The 27,654-nt window shown below is 45.3% G+C and overlaps 1 protein-coding gene across 2 annotated transcripts in view; it reads left to right on the top strand.

Moving 5' to 3' along the window:
* The window catches only part of LOC107977007 (fer-1-like protein 6), a 120,341-nt gene extending 94,219 nt beyond the window's left edge, over positions 1 to 26,122 (top strand). For both annotated transcript variants that reach the window (XM_035449653.1, XM_035449654.1), the window contains 9 exons: positions 3,552 to 3,722; positions 5,539 to 5,699; positions 7,232 to 7,374; positions 8,208 to 8,296; positions 8,660 to 8,758; positions 12,066 to 12,307; positions 12,774 to 12,937; positions 24,914 to 25,014; positions 25,526 to 26,122. In XM_035449653.1, coding sequence (XP_035305544.1) covers positions 3,552 to 3,722; positions 5,539 to 5,699; positions 7,232 to 7,374; positions 8,208 to 8,296; positions 8,660 to 8,758; positions 12,066 to 12,307; positions 12,774 to 12,937; positions 24,914 to 25,014; positions 25,526 to 25,712 — 1,357 coding nt within the window. In that variant the 3' untranslated portion in view covers positions 25,713 to 26,122. The remainder of the gene's footprint in view (positions 1 to 3,551; positions 3,723 to 5,538; positions 5,700 to 7,231; positions 7,375 to 8,207; positions 8,297 to 8,659; positions 8,759 to 12,065; positions 12,308 to 12,773; positions 12,938 to 24,913; positions 25,015 to 25,525) is intronic.
* The last annotated feature ends 1,532 nt before the right edge of the window (positions 26,123 to 27,654 follow it).

Genomic DNA, 27,654 nt, shown 5'->3' with positions numbered 1-27,654 from the left:
ATTCGTGTGTGTGTGTGTGTGTGTGTGTGTGTGTGTGTGTGTTTTGCTTACATGTTTGTATGTGTGCCACATGTGTACAGTGCCCATCAGATCCCCTAGAAGTAGACTTATGAGCTACCCTGTAGGTGCTAGGAACCAACCCCAGGTCCTCTGCAAGAGCAGCGAGTGCTCTTAAACATGGAGCCATCACTCCGGCCACACCCCATTGTGACAAACCATACATGTTCCTGCTTGAGTTTGTGCACTGGCTACAGCTGACCTTGGAACTGAAGCCCGGGTTTCACTATCATGGACACTCTGTAACCTCACGAAGCACTTTGCCTCTGATTGGTGCTTTCCTCGTCTATAAAGCCATGGTGACTCTTGACTCTAGACTCCATTGCGAGAATGTGTGAAACATCTCTCTGTCAGTGTTCAACACACATCCGGCACCATCCCCACCCCCCCCCCTTGGTTACTTTAGCAATATCTTAAGTATATTTAAGGTTTTTTCTTGAGGAGCTAAGAGCACGGGATGAAATCTCCTCCCGATGCATGTAAATTCACATACCCATTGGTATTGCCTATGGACCCCATGGCATTTGGTCAGCATCGGCTTCTTAGATTTTATTGCTGCTGAGGAAATGAGGCAGTAAACGACCAAGCCTGTCTGGATTAATGGGAGCGATTAAAATGACAGTACCGGGGAAGTGTGCCCTTGTCTCTCTGATCCAGAGATGACCTTTAGTGCAATCTGTCACTTACGTAACCACTGCTTCATTTCTGCCATGACAGTTTCCCAGACGTGAATTAGACTTGCTCTCTCAGCCTTAGCTGATGACTCTGGAAAGTCTGAGGCCAGTGTGAAGGATGCACCTCCCATCTGCAGACAGCTTTCAGGGGCGTCTTTCATAGTCTCTAGGTGCAAATGGTTGGTGGGATGCATCGTTCATTGTTACTCCAGAACACACATTCCTGCCTCAATCCTATTGTGTTCCAGAAGGCTGTGTGTCTAACGTGAGGCTTAGGGACCCTCCCCCCTGAAGGGAACACCTGCTCCGGGGTTCATGTGAGGATGTCACAGCCCCTTCTGCTAACACCCTGGTTCCTTGAGCTGTCTCCCTTTCTCCGTCATCACTTCTGGCATAGTTTCCTTGTTTGTGTGTTCACTCACCGTCTTCTTCACTAGAAGGTCAGATTTGTTTGTGCATGAGCTCATGTGGTCAGTGCTACTCTCTCAGCACCTCGGACAGCGCTAGTGTGAAAGACTGAGTGAGCGAAAGAATAGGTACACAGACAAAGCTTCCTTCCTTAATGGTGAGATCTGATGGGACTCTGCTAAAGTCTTGCTAAAGTTGAGTACCACCATGGCCTTTGGCAGCTCTTCACAGCTCTCAAGGTGCTGAACCTGGGTGACTAAAATAGCTTGCTGACTGATGACTCTCGTTCACCTCTGCAGGCCTTGGTCCTAGCTGGGCCCTCATCTGCCCACTTTCCTTGGTTCCCTGAAGAACTACACACACACACACACACACACACACACACACACACACACACACACACTGCTCTGTCTCTCTCTCGCTCTCTCTCTCACACACACACCACTCATACATACCTCTCTCTCTCACACACACACACACATACACACACACATACACACACACTGCTCTGTCTCTCTCTCTCTCTCTCTCTCTCACACACACACACACACACACACGCTGCTCTGTCTCTCTCTCTCTGTCTCTCTATCTCTCTCTCTCACACACACACACACACACTCACACACACCGCTTACTCACACACTCCGCTCACCCACCCTACCCCTCCCACCCCCCCACACAGAGTTATTAAGAATCCATCTTGGGTCATGTTCTCTGCCAGTCTGTGCTTTTCAGGTATCCTGTGACCACTCAGAGAAAAATGAATGGGGGATGATGATACTTAGGCAAGTCCTGTACAAACTGGGCAATGGCAGGGCTGAGTTCCAGGTCTAGAGGCGAAGAACTATCTGCTGTCTAGTTCCCGGTGAAGGGACTTCTCTTTATGCCCTTCTTCTCCAGCTCACAACACTGCGCCTTTGACTCCATCTCAGCTCCTGCCATCTTCTTGTGTGCCCCGCCCACTAGAAATTAGTCTACTCCCAGGACCTGTCACACCACGGCTGTGTGATAAACATCAGAAGAATAAGTTAGGAAATGAATGAATGAAATAAGGAAATTTGGGACACCTTTGCTTTGAACCTCTGGATGCCTGCACAGTTTCACTGTCTCAGAGTTTGCTCATTTCATGATCTTTCCTCAAGCAATTACGTCTCATGGTGTTATCACGGGCACACGACCTGATGCAAGCCTAGGAGTTCCAGGGAGACCAGGAGTCCAACCTTGGTATAGTGGTCTTGCAAACTCTTTGGATGACAGCTCCAGTAAGTTCAGGCAAGGTTAAACAAGCAATACAGCTAGACGAAAAGGGCCAGAGCCATCATATCATATCCTCTGTCATTGTTGCCAGGGTCAGTGATGCCCTTATTAAGCCCTTCCTTGATGGCTACCATGGCGTCAGCAAAACTCAGCTATGAATGTTGGGTGCTTGCTTGTGATGTACCCCCAGAATAGCCGTTGTGATCTAGAAGCCAGGATTTGAAGTCAAGGAAGGTACTACCATGCTTAACAGATAGAGAGCACCTGGATTTTGTCCCTGTGCAGTCCCACTGGGACGATTTAGAGCCTGATCCATCAATTATAACCCCCGGTGCTGTAAATTGTCTATTTTTCTCATAGGGTGGGAGCGGTAATTGTCTCTTGAATGGGTTGCAGTCTCTGCCACACTAGTTTTGGGATCTCATCACATGTTCCAGGAAGGTAGCTTTATGATTCTTCACTTAGGTTCTCTAGATTTTGGTTCCCTTATCTACAAAATAGAGGATTGGGGTGTAGATTTCTGACATGCTTTGTAGTTCAAAGAAATAGCCATTGAATGTGTATTCTCTGCAAGCTCCAGCAATTCGGAAATCAGAGAGCCAAGTCTGTTTTCAAGGCGCTTAGTCTTGCAGAGACAGCCTGCCATTCTCTGTTTCCACCAGCAAGGGTTTCTTTTTGAAAACCCCAGCTGGTGCTCCTCGATAAAGCAGTAACAGAAAGGAATGGTAATATTCCTGCTGGGTCTGAGCTGAAAACCCGACCGTGAAATGTGTGTTTTGGATGGTCAACCTTGCATCTAACCACCCACCATACTATATTATAAAGAAGTCCTATGTGTTCTCATCTTCATGCAAGGAGGGTGAAAGAGACTAAGTAACATCCCAGTGTTTAACAACCGGAAAGTTCAGGTCTAGAATCAGATAGAAAATCAGACCAAAGCTCCCAATAAGCAACTCTAAGATATGGCCGGTGAAAAGGCCATCATCGTCTGTGGAGATTTGACAGAGGGACCAGAAGCTGGCTGTACTTGAATAATGAGATACCCAGATTCCTGCCCGGGCTGACTGAATTGCTGATCCAGTCCAGGCATCCACCCAGATAGTAAGCTCCATCCTACCAAACACGGCTGACACCCAGCCCTCTGCTTGGACTCAGGTCATTTGAGATCCAGGCCACTTTGCCAAAGGAGTCCCTGCTCTCCATCCTGATCTATGACCATGACATGATTGGGTCAGATGACCTCATTGGGGAGACCAAGATCGACTTGGAGAACCGTTTCTACAGCAAGCACAGAGCCATCTGCGGTTTGCAGAGCCAGTACGAGATGTAAGTTCTTTCTCTTGCGGCGACCCAGTTGGTGTCCGGCCCAGTTGGTCTTGTGGAAATCCAGACTGCGCATGCGTTTTTCCAAGTCTAGGCAGGCAGACCTATCAGCAGGGCTGGGATAGGGAGACTGTTCCACGCGTGTGAAAGCCAGTGGGGTAGGGGAAGCAGCTCTGATTTAAAACCCAGGGCAGGTTCTTCAAGAGAAAAGGTGTGTGTCCACCTGTGGCGGTCAGGATTCCCAGGGAGATGGTGCTAGATGAAGGTAGTTAATTCAAAGCAAACGTCAGTGCCAGCATTCTTTAAACAGTAGCCGTATGTGCGTAGGACCTGCTGTTTTAAGAGCTTTGCATGGAATATCTCATCAGTTGCCCCAGAACTCGCTGGGGTTTTATTATCCCCACTTTATAAGTGGAGGAAGAGTGATTCCAACATCCTTTACAAAGATTTGCAATTCCACTCTATTTTTAAATGGAGGCTACCAGCTTGATTTGCTTTTTAAGTATGTTGAATCCGATTATATTTTTTTAAACAAAATCTTACAAATTATAGCTAGGAAAATACAGACATTTCATTGTCATTCCATTCTGCAATTCAAAAAAAATATATATTTTCCTAAATGGAAAAAGGAAACTAATGTACATAGTTTGCCAATATAAGTAATTTGCACAGATCACTATTTTGCATAAGTGATAAAAATTAAATATTTATGTAAACGTTTTTGCTTGTTTCCTTTAGTATTTTTACTACACTACACACTTCTGAACTTGGATTACACTTTCCATGTTTGCTGTTCTTACTTTGTTGCTTAAGTGTTTTGTAGTTGTCATTTAATACTGCTTAAGTCTTTCCTTTGCTGGGCCTGTATAGTATTTCATCATATGAACGCATAATAAAGTGATATAGCCAACTGACTTTTGATCTGTAGGATGTGTAACAGTTCCTATTGTGGTAGGCCAGGACGGGGTGGGGGCAGGAACCATGACCCACCTGTCCTATGAGCTACTTCTCCAAATTAGGGATTTCTTAAAAGATGAAAGGCTTGGGGAGACCTGGAAGAGCCCAGCAGGAAAAGCCACAGATTAGAAAAACATGCCAGAACCTTCCTCCCGAGACACGAGTGTGTAAGATGAATTCTGTGAGGGAAGGGAGAGGTCAGGAGGAGAGACAGTGAGATAAGAAGCTGGCATTTCCTCTTAAGTAGCACATGGGTGACCAAACACTGGCTAAACTTGCCGGGACCCGGCAGCAGCAGCAAAACAGACTGGTCCAGGCTAGTGGAGCTGGGAAGCAGAACAGAGAGTAACTGCAGTTTGGATGCAGTCTTTTTTCAGGGAGATGGCAGCTTTTGTACTAGGCAGAAGGCATGGGTTGCAGGTTATTGTGAATATATCCAACAATGCTGGATGAGTACTTCAAAATGATGAATTTTGTTGTATGGATTTCACTTCAATGTTTTTTAAGAAGAGTTATCACTTAAGAAAAAAAAAAAAAGAAACAAACAAACAAACCTGAAAGTTTCCCGAAAAAGCATCCTTAGGTCAAACTGCTTGCAAGCCCTGTCTTAAGTGCAAACTGGACATATGCAAATGTGTTTGGTTACATATGCAAATGAGCTTGGTTGCATATGCAAATGTGCTTGGCTAGAGAGGAGAAAAGGAAACAAAGCCAACAGCACTAGCCCGGGTGTATATAAACCGGTGAGTGGCTGTGAGGGAAACTGCACAGGTCACACTGGAGCAGAGCTTCCATTGGGGGTCTCAGAGGGTGTCCCCAAAGGGCAGCCAGCCTCACAGTCTGTCTTTCCTCCACTTCTCAGAGAAGGGTACAATGCCTGGAGGGACACGTCCAAACCCACGGAAATCCTGACCAAGCTCTGCAAAGACAACAAGCTGGACGGCCCGCACTTCCATCCCGGAAAGATACAGATCGGAAATCAGGTCTTTTCCGGGAAAACCGTCTTCACCGAGGAAGACTCTGGTAACCCCCAGAACAGCGCTCTGCTGTTCTTTTTTAAAGGGCTGGTTCCAGTGGCGGTGGGGCTGGGGGATGCTGGGCCATCTGATTACAAAACTAATCGTGGCCTCCAGAAGAAAGGACGGAAAATCGAGTAGAAAAATGACAAGCCCTCACGATGACAAAGTTCGGCTGACTGTGTTGCATGTGGTTGTTAATTGTTAAGGACTTGTGCAGAGCAAGCAGTTGCAATAGGAACAGCCCACTGCCCGCAAGTGCTGCACCAGACTATCACGGGACACCCTGGAGATCCCAAAGAAACTGCCATAACATTGGGATAGGGGACGGGGAAAAGCTGGGATGGGAGGGACAGGCTGGGATGAGGGCGGGCAGGCCAGGATGGGGGGAAGGCATTTTTAATGACACAGCACAGTTCTGGTATAAAGTTTCCGCACTTTTGCTGCAGGCTCAGGCTAAGGTGGTAGAGGCTGTTTCGCGCTATTGACTTCCACCATTTTTATTTCTTGTTTTACTTCATTGTTTTGGACCCAAGAACACACTGAAGGTTCTTGCATGCAGACTTGTTGCTATTTAGACAGCGTATTGGTGATGCGTTGATCTGGATGTCTGTTGAAAAAAAAAAATCCTTCTTCACAATATACTCTTACAGCAATGTAATTATCTGGTCAGAAGTCTACATTTGATCAAGTAATGATTAAATAGTTACCATTTTGCCAACGAACATATGAAATTATGTTCATAAGGTCAGCTCCCCAGTGATTCAACTCTAAGACAAAGATGTTATTCATAGATTATCTAACTCCATCAGCTCTTTCCAATGTAATTACTGTCCCCAGGTGATTGTTTCTATGGTCCCTTTCTATAAAGTCAGGTTTGATTATCTTGTATCCAATATCTACCATAGTAAGCTTTGTCAAAGATTTTATTCTTTCAATAATTTTATCTTGCTTTGTGATATTCTTTTCACCAGTAATTTTATTATTGTTTTTGTTTTTCTCTTTTAAATCATGAATCACCTCCTTTGGTGGAATGAAGTATAGGTGTTTATAGTTGGGGGATGCCAGGGAAAGTGAAGAAAGACATCCACAGACAAACCTCATGCCGACATCTTATTTAAAGCCACCCTGATTTCTAGGCCCTCATGCCATGGCGTTAGCAATCAGACCCTTTTTAGTGTCTGGCATCTATCTTTTTCTGATCTGTGGGATCTCCGGGAATCTGGGTGAGTGTGTGTGTGTGTGTGTGTGTGTGTGTGTGTGTGTGTGTGTGTGTAAAATCCCCACTCCAGGGTGTGATTGCTGTCTCTGTCTTCTTACCAATAGACTGGTCTCAGGTCACCATCTCTACATTCACTTTTTCATACCACATCATGCTACCTTCATCTCTTCCTGATATCATCTATTTTCCTTTGTTCCCATCTCATAGTATCTTTAGGATGGATGGTTACAAGAAGAACTTAAGGAGGTGTCTACAGCCCTCACTCTTTGGGGGAACAACATCTAATGAGCCTCTTTCCTTGTCTTCACTTCCTGCAGAGGAGATGGTGGAATCTTATGAACACTTGGCCCTCAAGGTCTTACACTCTTGGGAGGACATCCCTGAGGTCGGGTGTAGGCTGGTTCCCGAGCACATAGAATCACGGCCATTGTACCACAAGGATAAGCCAGGAATGGAACAGGTAGTATTGTCCTCTTTGTTAATGGCAGAGCCTAAAGGAGTTAGGGTTGGCCACTCATCCTCAGTAGGCAAATCTAACACAGTGAGAAGCAGAGAAAGATTTATTAAATGTGTCTACATTAGGAAGACTATAATCTAATGTTAAGGACCCTGGCATGACATTTAGGTTTAGTAGAGTTCAAGAGGTCTCTCTACACTTAACTAGACAGTACTGTTTTGTTTTGTTTTGCTCATTTTTATAATTTGAATTGCCAAAGTCCTTTGGAGGAACTTTGGCATTTGAGACACTTTAAAACTTAACTGATGTGTAAGAATGCAAGAGACAGTCTGCAGTAAATGCATGCTGTCCTCTCCATTGTATAATAAAGGCTCAACGAAGGTGTCCTTGCCTTTCCTCTACTCTTAACTCAGGCATTAGTAAATTCCTAATAAAAATGTATGTTATCCCAGGCATGGTAGTCCATGCCTGTAATTCTAGAATTTAGGAGGCAGAAGCAGCTATAACAGGAGTTCAAGGCCATCTTTAAGTACATAATATGTTCAAGGCCAATCTAGGCTACTTGAGAGTCTAGCTCAAAGAAGGAAGGGGGGAATAGAGAAAGGAAAGAAGGAAGGAAGGAAGGAAGGAAGGAAGGAAGGAAAGTAAGAAAGAAGGAAGGGAAAGGAAAGCCTCTATCATTGTTAACAAATTAGACTGTGTGTATATAAAGACACCAAATCATATCTAGAATCCATTTCTTTTAAAGGGATGTTTTGAAACAATGAATGGTCCATTTTCCATTTTCATGCCCCACCCTTTCTCAAAGCTAAAGGAAATCTCCTTTTGTTGACAAGGGCCGTCTACAGATGTGGGTGGACATGTTTCCCAAAGACACACCTCAGCTTGGACCTCCTGTTGACATTTCACCAAGGAAACCCAAAGGGTAAGTGTGCCCATCCTGACAGGAGGGGACCATGATCCAAGAATAAAAGGTTATAGCATTTGAGATGGGAGATGATGCCCACCTCACTTTCCACTCGGCCAGTGACACTGGTGTGTGGGTTGTGGTGACAGAAGCAGTGGCTTCTGTATCAAGCTCTTCATTTGGATGATGCTGGTCCATAGAAGGAGGAGATACCCTGCCTCACCCATCCCCTTGTGAATCTGAGATCAACATGGTTCTGTCAGACCAACCTCCAGTGTTGATGCTAAGGGACTTGACAGAGTCAAGGCTTACAAACAAAGTGCAATGCTTTTTGGCCCCATTTCAAGGTTGTTTACCTAACACTGTGTCCCTTCACCCCAGATATGAGCTGAGGGTGACCATCTGGAATACCGAAGATGTCATTTTAGAAGATGAGAATATCTTTACGGGTCAAAAATCAAGTGATATTTATGTCAAAGGGTAAGGTCCCCCACAAGTTCCATCTGTCTTTTCTCCATCTCCCCTTTTCAGTCTCTAGCCAGTCTATGCCTCATGGGAACTGCTACCCACACTCCACAGAAGAACCTGTCCTGCTTTAAGTTAGGTAAGGCCACTTTCTGTGTAAAAACTTTGTCTTGTTGGATCATGTTGCTAAGAACTCTTTTATGAAAACATTTTCAGTGAGTAAATCTTATATAACTATCTTTCAGTTAAATATTGGGTGACTAACTTTTTAAGTGTCCTTAAAAGCTCACCTGCCTTTCATCTGAAACAGGCAGGGCAACATGAGTGTTATCAAGGAATGAGCCATGTGTTTAGCAGATTGTAAAGCTAATGCAAAGACTGGAATTTAGGCCTTCCCAGTTGCTGGTTCTACTTACTGAAAAGAGATTTCCACCTAGGACCTGGGGTGAAGCAGTCAATATCTCTCTTGTGTCTCAATCCAGCTTCCATTCAGGCCCCAGTCAGGGAGCAGTTAAGGGTAGAGAATCAGACTTTAACTTATCACAGCCTTGTAGTGACAGTCCTCTGCCATTCTTGAGCAAGAAGCACCTTGCACTCTAAATACACTTGACAGTGGAAGCCCAGTGGCTCAAAATTTGCATTTTTTCCAGAATGAGAATAGAGGAATGAATTATGAAAAGAAGGAGTAATCAAAGTATCAGAATAGTATTTGAAGAACAGAATTAAAATCATCTGAAAATTATTTCCAATCACATTCGGGAAAGATTAATGTGTTCTGCAAAAATGATATTTTTATCGTGGCTCACAATATGGAAGGCTTCTGGGAGTGTTCAGAAACTTCCAAGTCCTGTCCGTCAAGATATGAAGATGAATGGAAAGATGCTCATGTTGACTGTCCTCTGCTTCATCTTTCCTCTGCCTGGCCCGGCTCCCTCGCCACCACCGCACAAACACAGGTCTCCTACCACCAATTCCAAAAGATCTGCCTGGATTTGTCCTTTTAGTCTTTCTCTTCTTGTGCTGTAGGGACGCCTGACATAGCTGCCCCCTCCTTTTGCAGGCAATCTCTTTCTTAACCCTATTGCAGTGTGTTCTTCCTGTTTTCCTCCTAGGCTGGCCACCCACCTCTCAGGGTTTGGAAGCTCAGGGTTCTTCCATCCTGCAGTTAATAGCTCAGGGCATTGCCTTGAGTCCCTTCTCATCCCACTATTTTATCTTGCTGCCATTTTCTTTTTGTCTTTAGCTAAATAAGTGTGCCCAAATCCAAAATGGCACCACTCCTCTGTGAAGAGAAGGGTTTTCATCTTCCTTAGGTAGGAGGGGTGAAAGCAGGTGGTTTAAGACCTGAAGAAATGGCTCAGTGGTTAAGAGCACACACTGCGCTTCCAGAGGACCTGAGCACACACTAGGCAGCTCAAAGGAATCTGTAACTTCAGCTCCAGGGAATCCAACACCTCTGGCCTCCTTGGACATGGACACACACTTGTGCTTGCCCACACACAGATGCACACATACACATAACGAAAAATAATAAATCTTTTTTAAAAAGAAAACAAGTTGTTTGAATTCTGAATGAGTTTGGATGAATAGCACTTGTTTTCTGAATTAGTGTTAACTAATTCATGGATGAAGCACTAGGGGAACATATTACTTGACACCTACGTTATTCTTAGCACGGAGGGAAAGCAATAATACAGAGAAGAAAGATCACCTGGAGTCCCAGGGTCCTTAACAGATGTGTGTCATGGAATTCCTCAGAGCAGCCCTGTGACCCAGGAACCAAATCAGCTTCAATGTTTACAGACACGAGTAAGACACAAAGACATCAGATAACTGACCTGAGGCCACATGGTGAGAGGGTGGAGCCAGAAATTAGAGGTTGAACGGCTGTGGGCAGCCCACCTACTTCCTCCCCCATCACACACCCGCTCCTACCCCTGTACCACAGTGACCAAACCGGCTACACTATCAGGACCGCGAGCCAGAGAGGAGAGGGGAGTCCCAGCCATGACCGCAGGTCTAACCACCCAATTTTAGAGGCTTCAGTGTAATCTTGTTCCAGCACACTGGAGTGGAGATGACAGCTCTTACAAAGGGGGCTCCCAGCATGACAGGGGCTCCAACCACAAACACATTCCTGTCCTATTCTCTATCCTTGAACAGTCAATGACAGTTACACAACCTGCTTTGGAATTCTTTCTGATCCCGGGTTTTCTCTTTCACATTAAAATGGAAACTTCCATCTGAACCCAGCTACATAATCATTGTATATATAATTACATATAATACATATCATTACATATCATTATATATATATATCATTACATGTCATTATATATATATTATTACATATCATTATATATAAATCATTACATATCATTATATATATTATTACATATCATTACATATCATATATATATCATTACATATCATTATATATATATTATTACATATCATTATATATAAATCATTACATATCATTATATATATTATTACATATCATTACATATCATATATATCATTACATTTCATTATATATATCATTACATATCATATATATCATTATATATCATTATATATCATTATGTATTATGTATCATTATTATATATATCATTAGTATCATTATATGTATACCATTATATATATATTGCTATGTATTATATATATCATTATGTATCATATATATCATTACATATTACATATATATGTCATTATGTATCATTATATGTATACCATTTTATATATACATATATTGTTATATATTATATATATCATATATATCATTATGTATCAGATATATCATTATGAATCATTATATATCATTACATATTATATATATCATTATGTATCATTATATATAATTTTATATCATAATGTATCATTATGAATCATTATATATATATTACATATCATATATATCACTACATATCATTATATATATATCATTACATATCATTATATATCATTACATATTATTGTGTATAATTATGTATCATTATGTATCATTTTATATATATCATTATGTATCATATATATCTTTATGTATCATTATATATCATTACATATTATATATCAGTACATGTCATTATGAATCATTATATATATCATTACATATTATATATCACTACATATCATTATGCATCATTATAAATCATTATATATATCATTACGTATTATATATATCATTATGTATTATTACATATCATTACGTATCATGGGAAGCTGTGGCTCAGGCACACAGAAGCTGGCAAGGTCACTCTTGATTCTGTCGGTGCCTGAATAACACACTCTGAGTGTTTGAATTTCCTTATCTTTATGCAGGTGGATCAAGGGTTTGGAGGACGACAGGCAGGAGACCGACGTCCATTACAACTCCCTGACCGGAGAAGGGAACTTCAACTGGCGGTTCCTGTTTCCGTTCCAGTATCTGCCGGCCGAGAAGCAAATGGTCATCACCAAACGGGAGAACATCTTTTCCCTGGAGAAGATGGAGTGTAAGAGCCCAGCCGTGCTGGTGCTGCAGGTCTGGGACTTTGAGAGGCTGTCCTCGGATGACTTCCTGGGTAAGCCCGTGGCCTTCTCGAGCATGGATTAATCACACTAGCCTTTGGAGAGCTGAGTGTGATTTTGTTATGAGCACAATAATGTTAGTGTTATTTGTGATTACAAAAACAAAAAAACAAAAACAAAAACGGAAAAAAAAAAAAAACAGTCCAACCAGTGGACAAAATTACAGTCCGTGTTTATGATAGGCTCCTAACACATTCAGGCATGTTGGTCTTTGCTGTATTTAACACAAAGAAACAAGCTAAGTGTTGGTGGCCCACACTTTTAATCCTAGCACTCAGGAGGCAGAGGCAGGCAGATCTCTTTGAGTTTGCGATCAGCCTGGCACCGTGCCTCATCGCATTTATACCTAATCATATAGCTAGTACATCTCACGTACAATCTAATGCAGACTGAGTGACCAGTGAGTATCCGAGTCCTGCTGAAAAGCCCTCCATAACTGTTAGGGGTATGTCTTCACAGGCTCCTTGGAAATGAACCTTAACAGCTTCCCTCGGGCAGCCAAGTCTGCAAAAGCCTGCGATCTGTCCAAGTTTGAAAATGCGAGCGAGGAGAACAAGATCTCCATATTCCAGCAAAAGCGCGTGCGTGGCTGGTGGCCTTTTGCAAAAAGCAAAGAGCTCACGGTAAATGACAGCTGTGGGAGATGGGCTTGGGGGGGGGGGCTCGAGGGGACATCGTGCTCTCTCCGAAAGCTGTTTTGTAAGCTTTAAGTTAAGTGCTTTGAAGAGGGCTTTTTAGAGCCCTCTGAGCAAAATTCTACCAGTAAGTTGGACTTTCTAAAGAGTTACAGATGCATTAATGACCATTTCATATTCCAGCCTACCCGATTTATAAGCTTTCTCCATTGGGGCCATTTTCCCTCCTTTCACCCGGACTCAGGCCCCTGGCATTCACTTTGTTAAACATTTCTTGAAATTATGTATAAAATCGTGGCTAGTGCACAAGTTGAGTGTTAATTCCCTCATTCCTTAACTTCCAAACGTGGAACCCAATTTTAAAGTCAGCCCATCCTTTTGCAACTGCCCAAAGAGGGTGGATAGCTAGCTGATAGGGACGTCTTCTCTTTCTGCATTGCCAGTTTGGTCCATATTGGTCCACACTGGCCCATATTGGTCCCTGTTGGTCCACACTGGCCCATATTGGTCCCTGTTGGTCCATACTGGTCTATATTGGACCACCTGTGACCAGAGTTGCTATCTTTTAAAAACATTGGTCAGGATGTTTTCTTTTTCACATTCTTTTAAACACCCCACCCCCACTGCTCCATTGCTCCTCTTGTAGGGACAGAGGGCTTGTATGAGTAAGTGGTCAGGTAGGTTATATGGAGGTACAGAGGCAGGCAGCAGGCTCTCTCCAGCTAGCCTTTGTCTGCTCTGGATTCAGAGGCTATGAGGCAACGAAGCCCCTGGAAGCTGCTTGGCTGATGCATGGTATCTACTCTTGCTGTGTTTTCTGGAATATTTTCTTCTCTCCTCCATTCTGAGTTCCGTTCCCTATGGCCTGATGATATTGGCGAGGACACTGAGACACCAGCCACCCTCGGTCTTCTGGGACCCTGGAGGACTTACTGAGAGCCAACTGCACCATAAGTCTACGCTGGTTCTGGGCCCAGGGCTTAGGAGTTCAGACCATGGCTCGAGAGGATTAATTGCAGACAAAGAGGCTAAGGACAGAGAAGAAAATGAGGAGATGGAATAGCACAGAAACCAAGAGAGGAACTTCTATAAGAAGGGCCACTGGGGTTTTCCTCGTTTCAGTTACTATTCTGTTGCTTCATTAAAACACAAAGACTGAGAGAAACTTAGGGCAGAAAGAGTTTATTTTGGCTTTTGGTTCTGGAGAGACAGGAGTCTACCATGGTGGGTTAGGAATGGCAGCAAGTGTTAGGCCTTGCAGCTGGCGCAGGGAGCTAAGAGAGCACATCTTTAACCTCAGACACGAAACAGAGTGCGCCGGAAGTGAGGTAACGCCATGTAGTCTCAAAGCTCACCCCCAGTGACATACTTCCTCAAGCAAGGCTGTACCACCCCAGGGCCACCAACCGGAGACCAAGTGCTCAAATACCAGAGCCCATGGGAAAGGTTTCTCATGCAAAAAACCACCACATTCTCATAGAAAGAAAATTGCTTTCCAAATCTAAATGCACGCCCTCAAGTCACGACCCTGCACACGGAGCATAAGATAAACCATTGAGTCTCTCCGACCCCCATCAAGGAAGTCTAAAGTATATAAGCATTCCCTAGGAAGCTATTAGGTGGACGGTCCTTATTCAGTAGGTGGAGAGGCCCAGCATCCTGTCAGGGAGCACCACGCCCTGAAAAGATGCCAGTGGGGCCTGATCCACAGAGCCTGTGCCTGGCACGTTATTTGGATATGTCCATTGGACTTAGCAGCAGAGAGGGTCCCAGCAATCTTTAAAAGATGGGGTTGTGAAAGTTTACGACAGCGTTAGTTATAATGGCTTAAAAGTGGAAACACCCGACGTCCATCAGCTAATGAGTGAATAAATACAGAACAATGCACATACACAACTGGAATTTATTATCCAGCCATGGAAAGGGGTGGAGTAATGACCACGGACAGACCCCGAAAACATCATGGAAAGGGAGAGAAGTCAGGAACAGAGACCACAAGCTATCCCATTCTATCTATATAAAACGTACAGACAGAATAGGCAACCCACCCAAATACCTTGGTGGTTACAGAGTCTGGGGGGAAGAGAGATGGCTGCTAACGGTGCTGGGGAGTTCAAACGGTAGGGTCACAGCTGACACCTGTGCAGAGCCCGGCTCCATTACTAACCCTTGGTGTGACCTCAGGCAACTCCGTCTCCCAGCCTCAGTGTCCTTACCTGCCAAAACCGAGGGGATGAACATGAGTACCTCATGAGGCTGTTGTGACATAGAAAGGGCACAGAATCTGGGTCTGGAACATTATAATTCAACAAATGCCAGAATTTGTGTGTGCCCTGGCATGGTAATGGTTTCACCATCTCCCCACTTCCGTCTCCTTCTGCCACCCGAAAGAGCTAAATGTCTGAGTCTATAAACAGCAATGTCCACTCCTAATGGGTCAAAAAAGTAGAGGGGGAAATAATGCCATTCTCATCATACTTTACAGCACTTACAAATAATGCTTCTGGGGAAGTGGCCAAGATAAGGGTCAATCTGTCCTCAAGGCTACTTATTAGGAGCTATTGTTAAATGTGGCTCGGTTCTGTTTACTGCGACGTTTCTTCTTCGAGTGCAGTCACCTAGCTGATCTATCAGTCATTCAGCTTATCCCAGTAGCGACAGGGAGTGACTCCTGACAGGCCTTTCCTAGGGGTATCCCTGACTGTTGAGTAGGAAGCAGCCCCCGGTCCCAAAGACAAACTAGAAAAGCAGCCTCTAGGCTCCAGCTGACACAGTGGAGTGTGATCTGTCTGTGACAGTGACCGGTATCGCTAACAGCAGTTGTCTGCTCCAGACGGGTTGTGAAGGACTGAATATGCAAACAGTAGTGGGATGCCATCGCCACTGTGGAAGCCTGAGTCCCAACCTCTGCTCTCTGGCCTCTGTGGTGCCGGTCTTTGAAAAACCAAACCACAGCCTCTGGAGAGGCCAATCACAAATGGTCGTGTTTGGTCAAGGACACCAGTTCTCCAGCTAACCACATAGCTCGTCTGCTTCTTCTTTTCCCAAGCTGGCGAACCACGAAGAACGCTAGCTTCCCTTTGGCCATGCTACTTTGTCCACAGCCTGCCTCCCTGAGTCTCTGTCTTGTAAAAGTGATGGGACTGACAAGTGATAGAGCTCTGAATGGTTACTCTCTGTTTAGAGTTGCTTGCACGGGCTTCAGTGCTTCCCATAGAACTTAACACGTAATGGTTATGAATTCATTCATCTGCTAAAGCTTCATGACATGTATTATACATATATGTGTGTATACACACACATCTATACACACACACACACACACACACACACACACACACACACATATATATATATATATAGTCAATCCCTAGTTTATTGTTTTGTAGATAAGGAAGACAGGCATACAGAAGTCATCACACAACTCCAACATGGCTGGCAAAGGAAGGACATGGTTTAAACCTAAGCAGTCCATCCTAAATTCCTTGGTCTGGAAGAAACTCATGCAAATGGAGGAACTCAAGCCTGGTCCTACCCAACCTGGTCCTGAGATTATTAGCTAACTTCTCCATGGAGGGCTAAGACGATATCTGTAAAAGAAAACCTATTCCCTATTCCCTAGTCTTCTTCCTTTGTCATCAACAGAAAGAATCTTTTTTAAATCTGTATTTTCCCTATGCATCGTACAGGGAGAATGCGAAATGACTTCATTTTAAATTCATGCCGAGTCCCTGCCAGGTCCTGAAAGTCCTGCCCCAGCTTTCCCTTGTCCTGTTTGCTCTGTAACCAATCAACACACATATCCAGGAAAGCCAGGCTGCCCAGGACTTTTCTCCCAAAGTGACAGGAAGATAGGTTGTCCAAGAGCAAAGTGCAAGGGAGAACTTCGGCCACTTGGATCACCTCTGTCTCTTGAAGGGGCAAGGGCTGATTTAGCTGCCCCAGAGGTGTCTTTTGTGGCACATTCTCAAGTTCCAACTCTGTGTGTGTCTTCTCGTGCTTTGATCTCATTCATAGTGTTGGGAATGATGGCTCAACCTGTTCTCCCAGCACTTGGAAAGCTGCGGCAGGAGGACCGCTCCGAATTTGAAACTGGCATAGGCTATGTTGTAAGTGGCAGACTAGCCTGAGTTACAGTGAGGACTCCCCCATTGCACCCCATCTCAAAAGTACACACATGCACAGAAAGAGAGAGAGACAGAGAGAGACAGAGAGACAGAGAGACAGACAGACACAGACAGACAGGCACGCACGCACTTGCGCGTGCACGCACGCGCGCGCGCGCGCGCACACACACACACACACACACACACACACACCTCATTCACAGAGTGTTGGGAACGTTTGGTGTTTTTGTGCCTGGTCACTGAAGGGATTTGTTTATGTTGTGCCCAAGTCACAAAGATCCCCAAGGAAGACAGACCCACCAAACTGCAAAAGCAAGATTTCATTGATTGTTCATCCAACCATGACAGGGACCCCGTCTAGCAAGCTGATGCAGCAGCCTCCAGAGGGAGTGAAGTTCCCTGTCTATTGCTAGGTTTTAAAGACAAAAGTTACAGGATTACATCAGTAGGTACGGGTTGATTTCTGATTGGTTGGCATTTGGGAACAATTCGGAGAATTTCTCAAGGTCATATTTTAGCATGAGATACCTGTGTACCAGTTATTCTCATTGGTCAGTGCTGAGAGGGAACATTCTGTGGTTTCTATGGCTTTGTCTTGTTACTTGCAGGTGGCCTGTTGTTCACTGATACCAATAGTTTTCAGAACTGTATCCCGGAGACTACAGGGGAGGTTTTGGTCTCCCCTGGAGTTTCTTTTGTGGCCAAACAGTTCCCAGGAACCAAGTATCTAGGAGAATAGAGGGGGTCTGGAGTTTCTTTGTGTTCAGTTTGGCCCTAGGCTCCAGAAGGCCAGAGGATCTAGAGTTTCCTTGTGTCAGAGGCCTACATACATGTCTTTTCTGTAGCCTGTTGTGGCTGCTAAAGCAGAGGCTAAGTGAGGATCTGGTCCCTTTATTCCTAGAAGTGAAGCCTTTGAGTTTAGTTTACCTCTTTCAGTTTACAGTCTCTGACACCTGCCAGACTTATTTTTAAAGCTGTTTATACAGCCCAAGCTGTATAATTTAGATGCTTGGGTTCACACAGTCCTTGGAGTCAATGCAAGCTGGCTGCAGGGATCGCCCAGGATGGGTGTCCTTGGCAGAGCAGAGGGGCATATGCACACATTGCACTCCAGATTATAGACTTCGTGCAGCAACTAGTCCTCTTAAAAGACAAGTGGGCCTCACAGAGACTGAAGCAACAATCATGGACTCTCCACAGGTCTGAGCCAGGTCCTCTGATTATAGCTTATGGAAGTGTAGCTTGGTGTTCTTGCCTGACTCCCGTTAGTGGGAGTGTGGCTGTCTCTGACTCCTTGGCCTGTGCTTGGGGCCCTTTTCCTCCTACTGGGCTGCCTCATCCAACCTTGATACGAGGGCTTGTGCCCAGACTTACTGTCACTTGTTAGGCCAGGTTCAGTGAATATCCCGGGGAGGCATGATTATATTTTTTAGGGCAAATGGGGGAGGAGTGAGTCTGGGGGGAGGGGAGGTGGTGGGAGGGACTGAGAGGAGAGGAGGGGGGAGGAGACTGCAGTTGGGATATAATGTATGAGAAAGAATAAAAGAAAAATTCAAAATAAATGAATGTTAAACATTGCTAAGTACATGAAGCAAAGTAAATCTATAAGTTTGGGTTGTATAGTTTTGTAAACCTGGCAGCTTTTCCTAGACTTTAATAAATTTATATCCTGAGCCAGGCGTGGTGGTGAACACCTTTGATCCCAGCCCTGGGGAAGCAGAGGCAGGTGGATCTCTGTGAGTTCAAGGCCAGCCTGGTCTCCAGAACAAGTGCCAGGACAGGCTCCAAAGCTACACAGAGAAACCCTGTCTTAAAACAACAACAACAACAACAACAACAACAACAACAACAAATATCTATAAGTTAATTTATATCCTGTGGTCCTGAAAATGAACTCCTAATAAATATGAATTGCATGGACATACATGGCCAAGAATGTTGATAAGCAATTAAAATCATGCTAAAGTCTAATATAGCAACTGCAAAATGTATAAAAAATATCACAGTAAAATACTGAATAAGGGAAAATGGCCATCTCTGAATAAATCTGTCCTTTAAGATATGGAGGTCAACCGGGCATTGGTGGCGCACACCTTCAATCCCAGCACTCAGGAGGCAGAGGCTGGCGGATCTCTGTGAGTTCGAGGCCAGCCTGGTCTCCAGAGCAAGTGCCAGGACAGCCACCAAAGCTACACAGAGAAACCCTGTCTCAAAAAAAAAAAAAAAAAAAAAAAAAGATATAGAGGTCAGAGAATTTCTTCTGCAGGCAAATCCCACAAATTAACATGTATCCTAGGTTAGGTACCAGGGCCATCAAGCCCTAAATTAAAAAGGAGGCTGCTGTACTTCAGGCTGAGTAAGCAGCTGTCAGCGGAATCCTCAGTGGCTAAGAGCTAAGGGTTCAGTGATGGGGGGTGAGGCCCTGGCATCTCTGAGTCCACAGCCTGGTTAAGGAGGCCGCTTGGTACACAGATCACGACACATGAGGCAGATGCTGGTTTTCTAAGACCAGACAGGAGTGTTTATACATAAAGGCTGGGTTTGCTTTGTTTTGTTTTGTGTTTTGTTTTTTGTTGTTTGTTGTTTTCATTTTGTTTTTTGTTTTTTTTTTTTTAATTTTTCGAGACAGGGTTTCTCTGTGTAGCTTTGGAGCCTATCCTGGAACTCACACTGTAGACCAGGCTGGCCTCGAACTCAGAGATCCGCCTGCCTCTGCCTCCCGAGTGCTGGGATTAAAGGTGTGCGCCACCACCACCCGGCGCTCATAAAGGCTGGTTTTAAGGTTGAGTGTGTATAGTATATCTTCACAAGAAGAGCAAGCACAAAGGGTGCAGAGAACTGGCACACCCCCCTACACATATCATCTTGTGAAAACTATGGCTGAGGCACTGGTTAGGCCCACGTTTTCTGTGTGTCTCAGTCAACTGTCACTGTGACAGATACCTGGCAAAAGAAAGAAATCTTTATTTTAATTCCATTTGAGGGATGCAGCTCAGCACAACCGAGAAGGCACAGCAGCCGTGGCCGGTCATGCTGCTTCCACAGTCAGGAAGCAGAGATTGGAGCCAGCTGGTGAACTTCTTCTCCACTTCCTTATTGAGTACAGGACTCCAGCCCATGGCGGGGAACCACCGGGATCCAGGGCAAGCCTTCTTTCCTAGTTAAACCTCCCTGGAAACACTGTCTCACGGACACACCCATGCGTGTATTCCTAACCGTGTCTCAAAAAAAATATATGAAATTCCTAGATTGAGAGCATGGCTATATACAATGTAGACACACATATATGGACTTATGGGCATATGAATGAATCAGCTACTTTGACATGGCTGTGATAAACAATTTAGGAAGAGGGTTTCAGTCCATCATAGCAGGGAAGACTCGGTGGTGAGTGTGTGGCAAAGGGCAGTCCTTCATGGTGGACCAGAAAGCGAGAACGAGGCTGAGGCAATGCATATGACCTTCAATGACCCATCCCTAGTGACCCACTTTCAACCGTCTGCATCTCACCTCATGAAGGTTCCACGGTCCCTGGAAAAATCACCCAACCAGGCAGAAGGCAGACACTGAAAACAGGAGCCCCGAGGGACATTTCAGGTTCAAACCAGAACTCTCCGTGTATATTTCTTTCCTTAATATATTTTGCCAATGCACATTCCATCACGAAATTTCTGCAAATGACGCCTTTAACGCCGGTGAGAATACATTTTAATGAGCAATAATAATTATTGATGACAAAGGTGTGTCCGTTCTGAACGCAGCCTCCTCTCCACTTACCTGATAGCCGCACCCAGCTTGTGGAACTTCCAAGTTCCTAACAGTAACCATGGTAGGGAACATCCACACTCTCTTCAGAAACCTGTCCTTGTCATTCTTTTCCATCCACAGATGTCATAAGGTTAGTGTGTAGTGCGGGTTTTGTTTTTTCCCCTCTAACCCTGATTTTAAATTACATTAGGAGGATATTACTAGCTTAAGACCTCTGTTTGGTGCAAGGCTGAATACTGATGACAGAGAGGAAGCGAGGCCCTCTGGATACAGAGATAGGCGATGAGGAGCAGTGTTTACCAGAATGCGACAGTCCCACCTTCCCCTTTGCCTTCCAGAGGCTAGAGCAAGCAAGGCTCTTCATAATAATAGATGATGGCTTCTATGCCGAGGTCGGGATTTATGTGCTCGGCCTTCTTATGATTTCCTGTCACACTCTGGACCTGTGGGGCTCATCTATGTGTGTCTGGGCACATCTATGTGTGTCTGGAACAACCTTGTGCTGGAGGAGGGTGGTGGCAGCGGTATGTCTGTACTATGAATATCCTAGGACAGTGAGTCTTAGAGAGGACAGACTGCTTGCTCGAGGTCACATTGTTTCCGTGCAGGTCACTAAGTTACAGTCATTCAACTATTGTCTGTGCTGAGCTACGCTGCTCTGTGCCGTCTTTGAGCTGTCCATTTGCAGTCCATAAGCTGGGATCATGCACACATACCAATGCCAGAACGAGGCTGGAATCCCTTCAGAACTTTTCAGAAAAGGCACAGTTAGTTATCAGTCATTATTAAAGATGGCTCAGTGGGTGAGGGTGCTTGCTGCCAAGCCTGGAGAACTGTGTGTAATTCCCAAGACCCATGGGTTGAAGAAGAGAACTGATTACTGCAAGCTATTCTCTGTCTGTCTGTCTGTCTGTCTGTCTGCCTGTCTGTCTCTGTCTCTGTCTCTGTCTCTGTCTCTGTCTCTCTCTCTCTCTCTCTCTCACACACACACACACACACAAACATACATAGTCTCTCTCTCTCACACACAAACACACAGAGTCTCTCTGTCTCTAACACACACACACGAGTCTCTTTCTCTCTCTCTCTCTCTCTCTCTCTCACACACACACACACACAAACACACAGAGTCTCTCTCTCTCACACACACAAACACATAAACAGTCTCTTTCTCTCTCTCTCATACACACACAACACATACAGACTCTCTCTCTCTCTCTCTCTCTCACACACACACACACACAAACACACACAGAGTCTCTCTCTCTCACACACACAAACACATAAACAGTCTCTTTCTCTCTCTCTCTCATACACACACAACACACACAGACTCTCTCTCTCTCTCTCTCTCTCTCTCTCTCTCTCTCTCTCACACACACACACACACACACACACACACACACACACACACACAAATACAAATAACATTTCTGAATCCTAGGACATCTAATGCTGCTTTGGGTTGACCCAGCATTTTAAACCAAATGACTAAGAGCACCAAGACTTGAACTCATGATTTGAATGTAAGTCCACCTGACACCTCTTACTCATCCAGACAGCCATGTGATTCTCTGCCTCTCTCTCCCTTCAGCCATGAGCTTTTCTCCAAGTGCTCTGTTCTCAGCAAGGAGTCACTTGGACTTGGACATATAAGTAGCAAAACAATGAGTCTGGATGTAAGTGGATCTCTCTCTGGATTCTCCTCATAATTGTACAATCGAGATTAGCAAGCAGCTCCAAGCTTTCTCTGTCTACAACACGGACGTGGAAATGCTGCCCACTTAGCTGGGTACTTTGAATGCATCAAAGGCGTATGGAGCATTGTTTGCGCTACAGAGCTCTGTAGCCGAGCTTCTGATTGCGCTCTGGAGTCTACACAGGTTGCTTTGGTTCTTCTGCTCTCGTCCTGAGTGTTCCCTGCTCATCTCCACCCTGTTCCAAGAATTCCAGAGCTGGTAATTGGCCAGCACCTCTCAAGCTAACTCTCTGTCAAATTAAAGCAACTGGATGAAGTTCTTAAAGCAAAACACGGCTCAGCAGAGTTTAGGCCACCTGGGAGACAGCTCCGCCTGTGTACTGAGACTATGCCGTGGATGCTGAGCTGTAGTCTTAGGGAGGTCCCTGGAGCTCTACCTCTGCACATCCTAGACGCCGCAGGCAGCTCACTCTAGGGCGGCTGACCGATGAGGAGATCAAGACTCAAGGAGACAAGCGCCATTAGGTGGTGGTCACGGAGACATCATGAACTCATCGGAGAAGAGCGTTTTAACCCTTCTAATCCGGTGTCCACCAAATGAATGGATGAGCTGCCAGTCAGTTTGTTACCATGGGAATGTCAGGAGCCTTTGTGTCTCCCAGACCAGGATTCAAACTCTACTTGCATGGCTTATTGTGTGTACACCCTTGGAAACGTTGTTTGGTCTACAAAAAGAATAGCTACCTTGCTTGATTTGGAGGTAATAGAGTAACTGAGCCAGAGACTAGATGTACAACTGCAGTTTGAATTATTCAATATTATTATTATTATTATTATTATTATTATTATTATTATATGCTGATAATTGTGGGGAAGGGTGACTGTAACCTACAGAGGTTCTATACTATTTACTTCCTTCAGTTTTAAAATATTTCCCAACCACTCCGCAGGTAGGTCATTGACCGCCATAATTTCCCAATGGGAATCAGAGACTACACATAGTCATGTATTTAAGAGACATTTCTAAATCACAGGACATGGCTGAGTGGAATAAGAAATCAACCAAATAGTCATATAATCTCGAAGGCACATGTGACCCACAGAGAGAGGCTGTGACGGTGATTGCGGTTGTTAAAATGCTTCAGTCCCCCTACCGTTCTGCTGCCCCCTAACTGTTGCATCACCTTGGAGCTCAGTGTACAAGTCTCTAAGGAGACAGGAGGAGAGAAAAGCTCTTCCACTAGGAGCAGGGTTTCCAGCGAATCAGAGTCCCCAGAGCCTGGACCCGCAGTGGCTTACAGAGGCCGGTCACGTGGTGAATGAGTGATTGAACAAGAACAATGCGATTTCTGCAGCGTAGCCTGTCAGTCCAGGGTTTGCATCACTGCCAATAACTCTGGCTTGGCTTGGTGCTTGAAAGAATCACCTGGCACTGATAACTTCCAAATCGGAGAGTGTCTTTGTCAGAGAGGAGGCAGGGGTAGTTCTAAAATAAAAGGTTAGCGCTGATATCATTAGAGAGTGCGTGAACACACACACACACACACACACACACACACACACACACACACACACACACACTAAATGATGGGTGACAGAGAAGCCATTTTGAAAATTCAGGGTCACAGCCCCTGATTTCCTCTTGAGAACTGACAGGAAAGGAAGTAGCTGATATAAAGAGGCCTGCCACGAGAGTCATTAGCTCCCTTCCTAATGACTCTCCAGTTCCCACCATTAATTAGTCAGGTTTGTTGTCATGTTAAAGATGCCAGAGTGGTCCGTGTGGGTTGTCTGCGTCTATGTACCTGTGTCTGTCGTCTGCATATGTGGGACCATTTCCATACACCAAACTCAACCATAGCCTCAGTACGGGCCTCTGTGGTGGTGTCGGTGTGTAGGGCTAATGCAAGTGTGTACACGTGTGTGCAGAGGTGCGTGCACCCAGGTATGCATGTGTGGAGACCAGAGTTGGTGTTGGAGGATCTTCATCATCACTGTTTCAGCTAGACTGGCTGTCCCATGGCCCCTGGGATCACTCGTCTCTTTGTCCTCACTACTGGGGTTATGCAAGCTGCCACCTCAGGTTTCTATGTGGGTGATAAGGAACAGAACCCAAGTCTTCATGCTTTCCCAACAAGCTCTCCACCCACTGAGCCCTCTCTCCGGGCCTACCCTGGGGCTCTTAAGATTTCCCACAAGATGGTTTCTCCACCCCCTCCCCACTGAGAACCAGATCCTTCTCAGAAGAAACCAACAGACTAGTCAGAGCACTTCCTAGTAAACTCTGATACGATAGCACTTTTAGAGAGTTTGGTTTTTCCCCCACAACAGGCCTGTGTGATTAGAAACTGACATTTCTGTCTGATGCAGGGCAAGGTTGAAGCTGAGTTCCACTTGGTCACAGCAGAAGAAGCCGAGAAAAACCCTGTTGGGAAAGCCCGGAAGGAGCCCGAGCCCTTGGCCAAGCCCAAGTGAGTATGGCCGAGCTGCAGTTGGGAACCATGGGTGGGAACCCCAGCTTAGTTTCCCCAGAACTACTCAAATGACCCGTGGTGATAGGAAGAAGCTGTTCTATTCCTGTTGCTTTAGGCAGAATGGCCTCTCACCCCTATTCTTAGGCCTCTCCTGTGGGTCCCCAGAAAGACCCCTCAGACATAGTGAGGAAATAAAAGAACCGGGATGTTTGGCCTTGATCACTTTGCAGAACTTTCATCCCCATAGATTTTTCTTCTCCCTATCACCAAGGGTCATTTGGGTAGTTCTGGGGAAACTAAGCTGGGGTTCCCGAGCATACTGGAAGCATCAAGACTGTGACTTTTATTTTACCTTTGTGTGTGTGTGTGTGTGTGTGTGTGTGTGTGTGTGTGTGTGTGTGTGTGTGTGTGTGTGTGTGATGGGGTCTGGTATAGTCCCTTTGAAGCTCCAGTATCAGAAGTGTTTCCTGGGTATTGAACACGACCCCTTCCCCGATTTCTTCCCTAGCCGCCCAGACACCTCCTTCTCGTGGTTCGTGAGCCCCTTCAAGTGCCTGTACCACCTCATCTGGAAGAACTACAAGAAGTACATCATCATCGCGTTCATTCTGCTCATCCTGGTCGTCTTCCTGGTCCTCTTTATCTACACCCTGCCCGGGGCCATCAGCCGGAGGATCGTCGTGGGAGGCTCGTAGGGCTCCCAGTGGTGGTGGAGAGCATGGGAGGCTCCCAGGGGCGGTGGAGAACACAGGCCCCATCAGCATTGCTCTCCCGGTTTCCTGTGTGAGCCTCTACGATCACGGGCTGGGGGAGGTGCTGCGGTGAACGCTAAGGAATAGACTTAAAAGAGCCAATGACCCCCCCCCCCTGGGTCCCAGGACAAACCAGGTTTTCTCGAGGAAGACAGACTCTGGCGGTCCCTCTGCCCTGGTCCCTTCTGCTGTCCTTCAAACCCCTAAATCCCAAATCTTGCCATTGACCAGGAGTAACCCAAAACAATGACTCTTTCACTCTGGGCTAATCAACCGTGACCTCAGCGAAACTTTCCTCGTGTAATAGAGTCTATTCAAAACAATTAAACTCTGAGTCTGAGATTTTATTAGAAGCCTCATATTTCAAGTTGTTGTGTCCAAATTCTGAACCCCCAAACCATCAAGAGGCCCATTTCGATGCAAAAGCAAAGAGTCTTTTATTGCAGTTGTTTAATGAGATGACACCATTAGCTCAGGCCCTTCATCCAACCACCTCGGTAGATGGCTGGAGAAAAGACCCCAAGATACCACGAGACAGGGATCTTCTATGGCAGCGTAAGGGGAATGTCTAGGGGTACGCACAGGCTCAGGATTGGTGTGCCTCCAGGCTTGGACGACCTGCCCTGTGTTGATTGGTCAACTGGTTGTTATGGTCCATAGGCCCTCCCAGGGTGGTTGCTATGCTCTGCATGTCACTGTCATGCACTTGTCTAAAGCATAGCCCCACCAGCTAACTTCTGATTGGTTCCTTGCCACTGGGAGGACATCTGACCTCCTAATGACCAGGACTGGCCCTGCAAGGTCAGGCAAGCACATGTTAGCCTGTCATGGCTGCCAAAACAGGGGTGGGGGGGGTGGGAGGGGGCTGGTCCCTTCAAAATAAAAGGTCTTAGTAAATAGATTGAAATTTATTTAGTATTTAGCAAATTACTAGCTGTTTAACATGTCCCAAATATCACTTGGTTTAATCGTCACAGTAACGGGGCACATTCACTTACAGGCTATCAAATTGGTTTAACAAAAACCAGTGTGATCCTTTAAAACACTTCACTGTTGAAATCCCCCTATGGAGACAAAAGGCAGCCGGCCGGGTTACTGTGAAAGTCAACTGAGGATGCCCAGTAGCCATAGTGAGCCGTGAGAAGTCTACTTTAATTTGTTCTATGGCAGTTTCCAAATGGAGTGTTCCCAATTTATACTAAGACGTATGAGCTATAACTGTGAGTATGGGGGGGGTCAGGGCAGGCTCCCTGCCACCCAGTGGAATTCTCATTTGCTAGATATGAGAATTGTTGTGCCCCCACCGATCACATGACTGTGATATGAATGGGCAGAGCCGCCTCTGCTCAGCCCTTACCCGACCAGCAGGACGGCCAGGTTCTAATGGGAGTCTCAGGAACTGAGGGACAACAGCTTACTCACTTGCAAATGCCTCCGTGTGTCATGAAAGGGGAAACTTCTGGCCTCCCAAGCACAGTCCCTACATTCCAGGCTATCTACAGTGAGGGTGGAATCCAGGGGCCACTTTTCTCAGACATAGTGAGGAAATAAAAGAACCGGGATGTTTGGCCTTGTTACCCTTGCAGGACTTTCAATTTTGTCCTTCTTCCTATCACCAAGGGTCATTTAGGTAGTTCCAGGGAAACTAAGCTGGGGTTCCCGCCCATGGTAGAAGCATCAAGACCATGACTTTTATTTTACCTTTTTTATTTTTTATTTTTTTTTGAGATGGGGTCTGGTATAGCCCATTTGAAGCTCAAACTTCCTATATAGCCAAGACTAATTTTGATTTCTGCTTCCATTTCCTAAATGTTAGGCTTGCAGGCATACCCCCATTAGGCTTGGCTTCTTATGTATATTTTAATAACATTGAATAGTTTTCACT

This window comes from Cricetulus griseus, chromosome 10 (genome assembly GCF_003668045.3).
Source record: "Cricetulus griseus strain 17A/GY chromosome 10, alternate assembly CriGri-PICRH-1.0, whole genome shotgun sequence".
In the NCBI taxonomy this organism is placed as follows: domain Eukaryota; kingdom Metazoa; phylum Chordata; class Mammalia; order Rodentia; family Cricetidae; genus Cricetulus; species Cricetulus griseus.
This window is presented reverse-complemented; position numbering and strand designations above follow the sequence as displayed.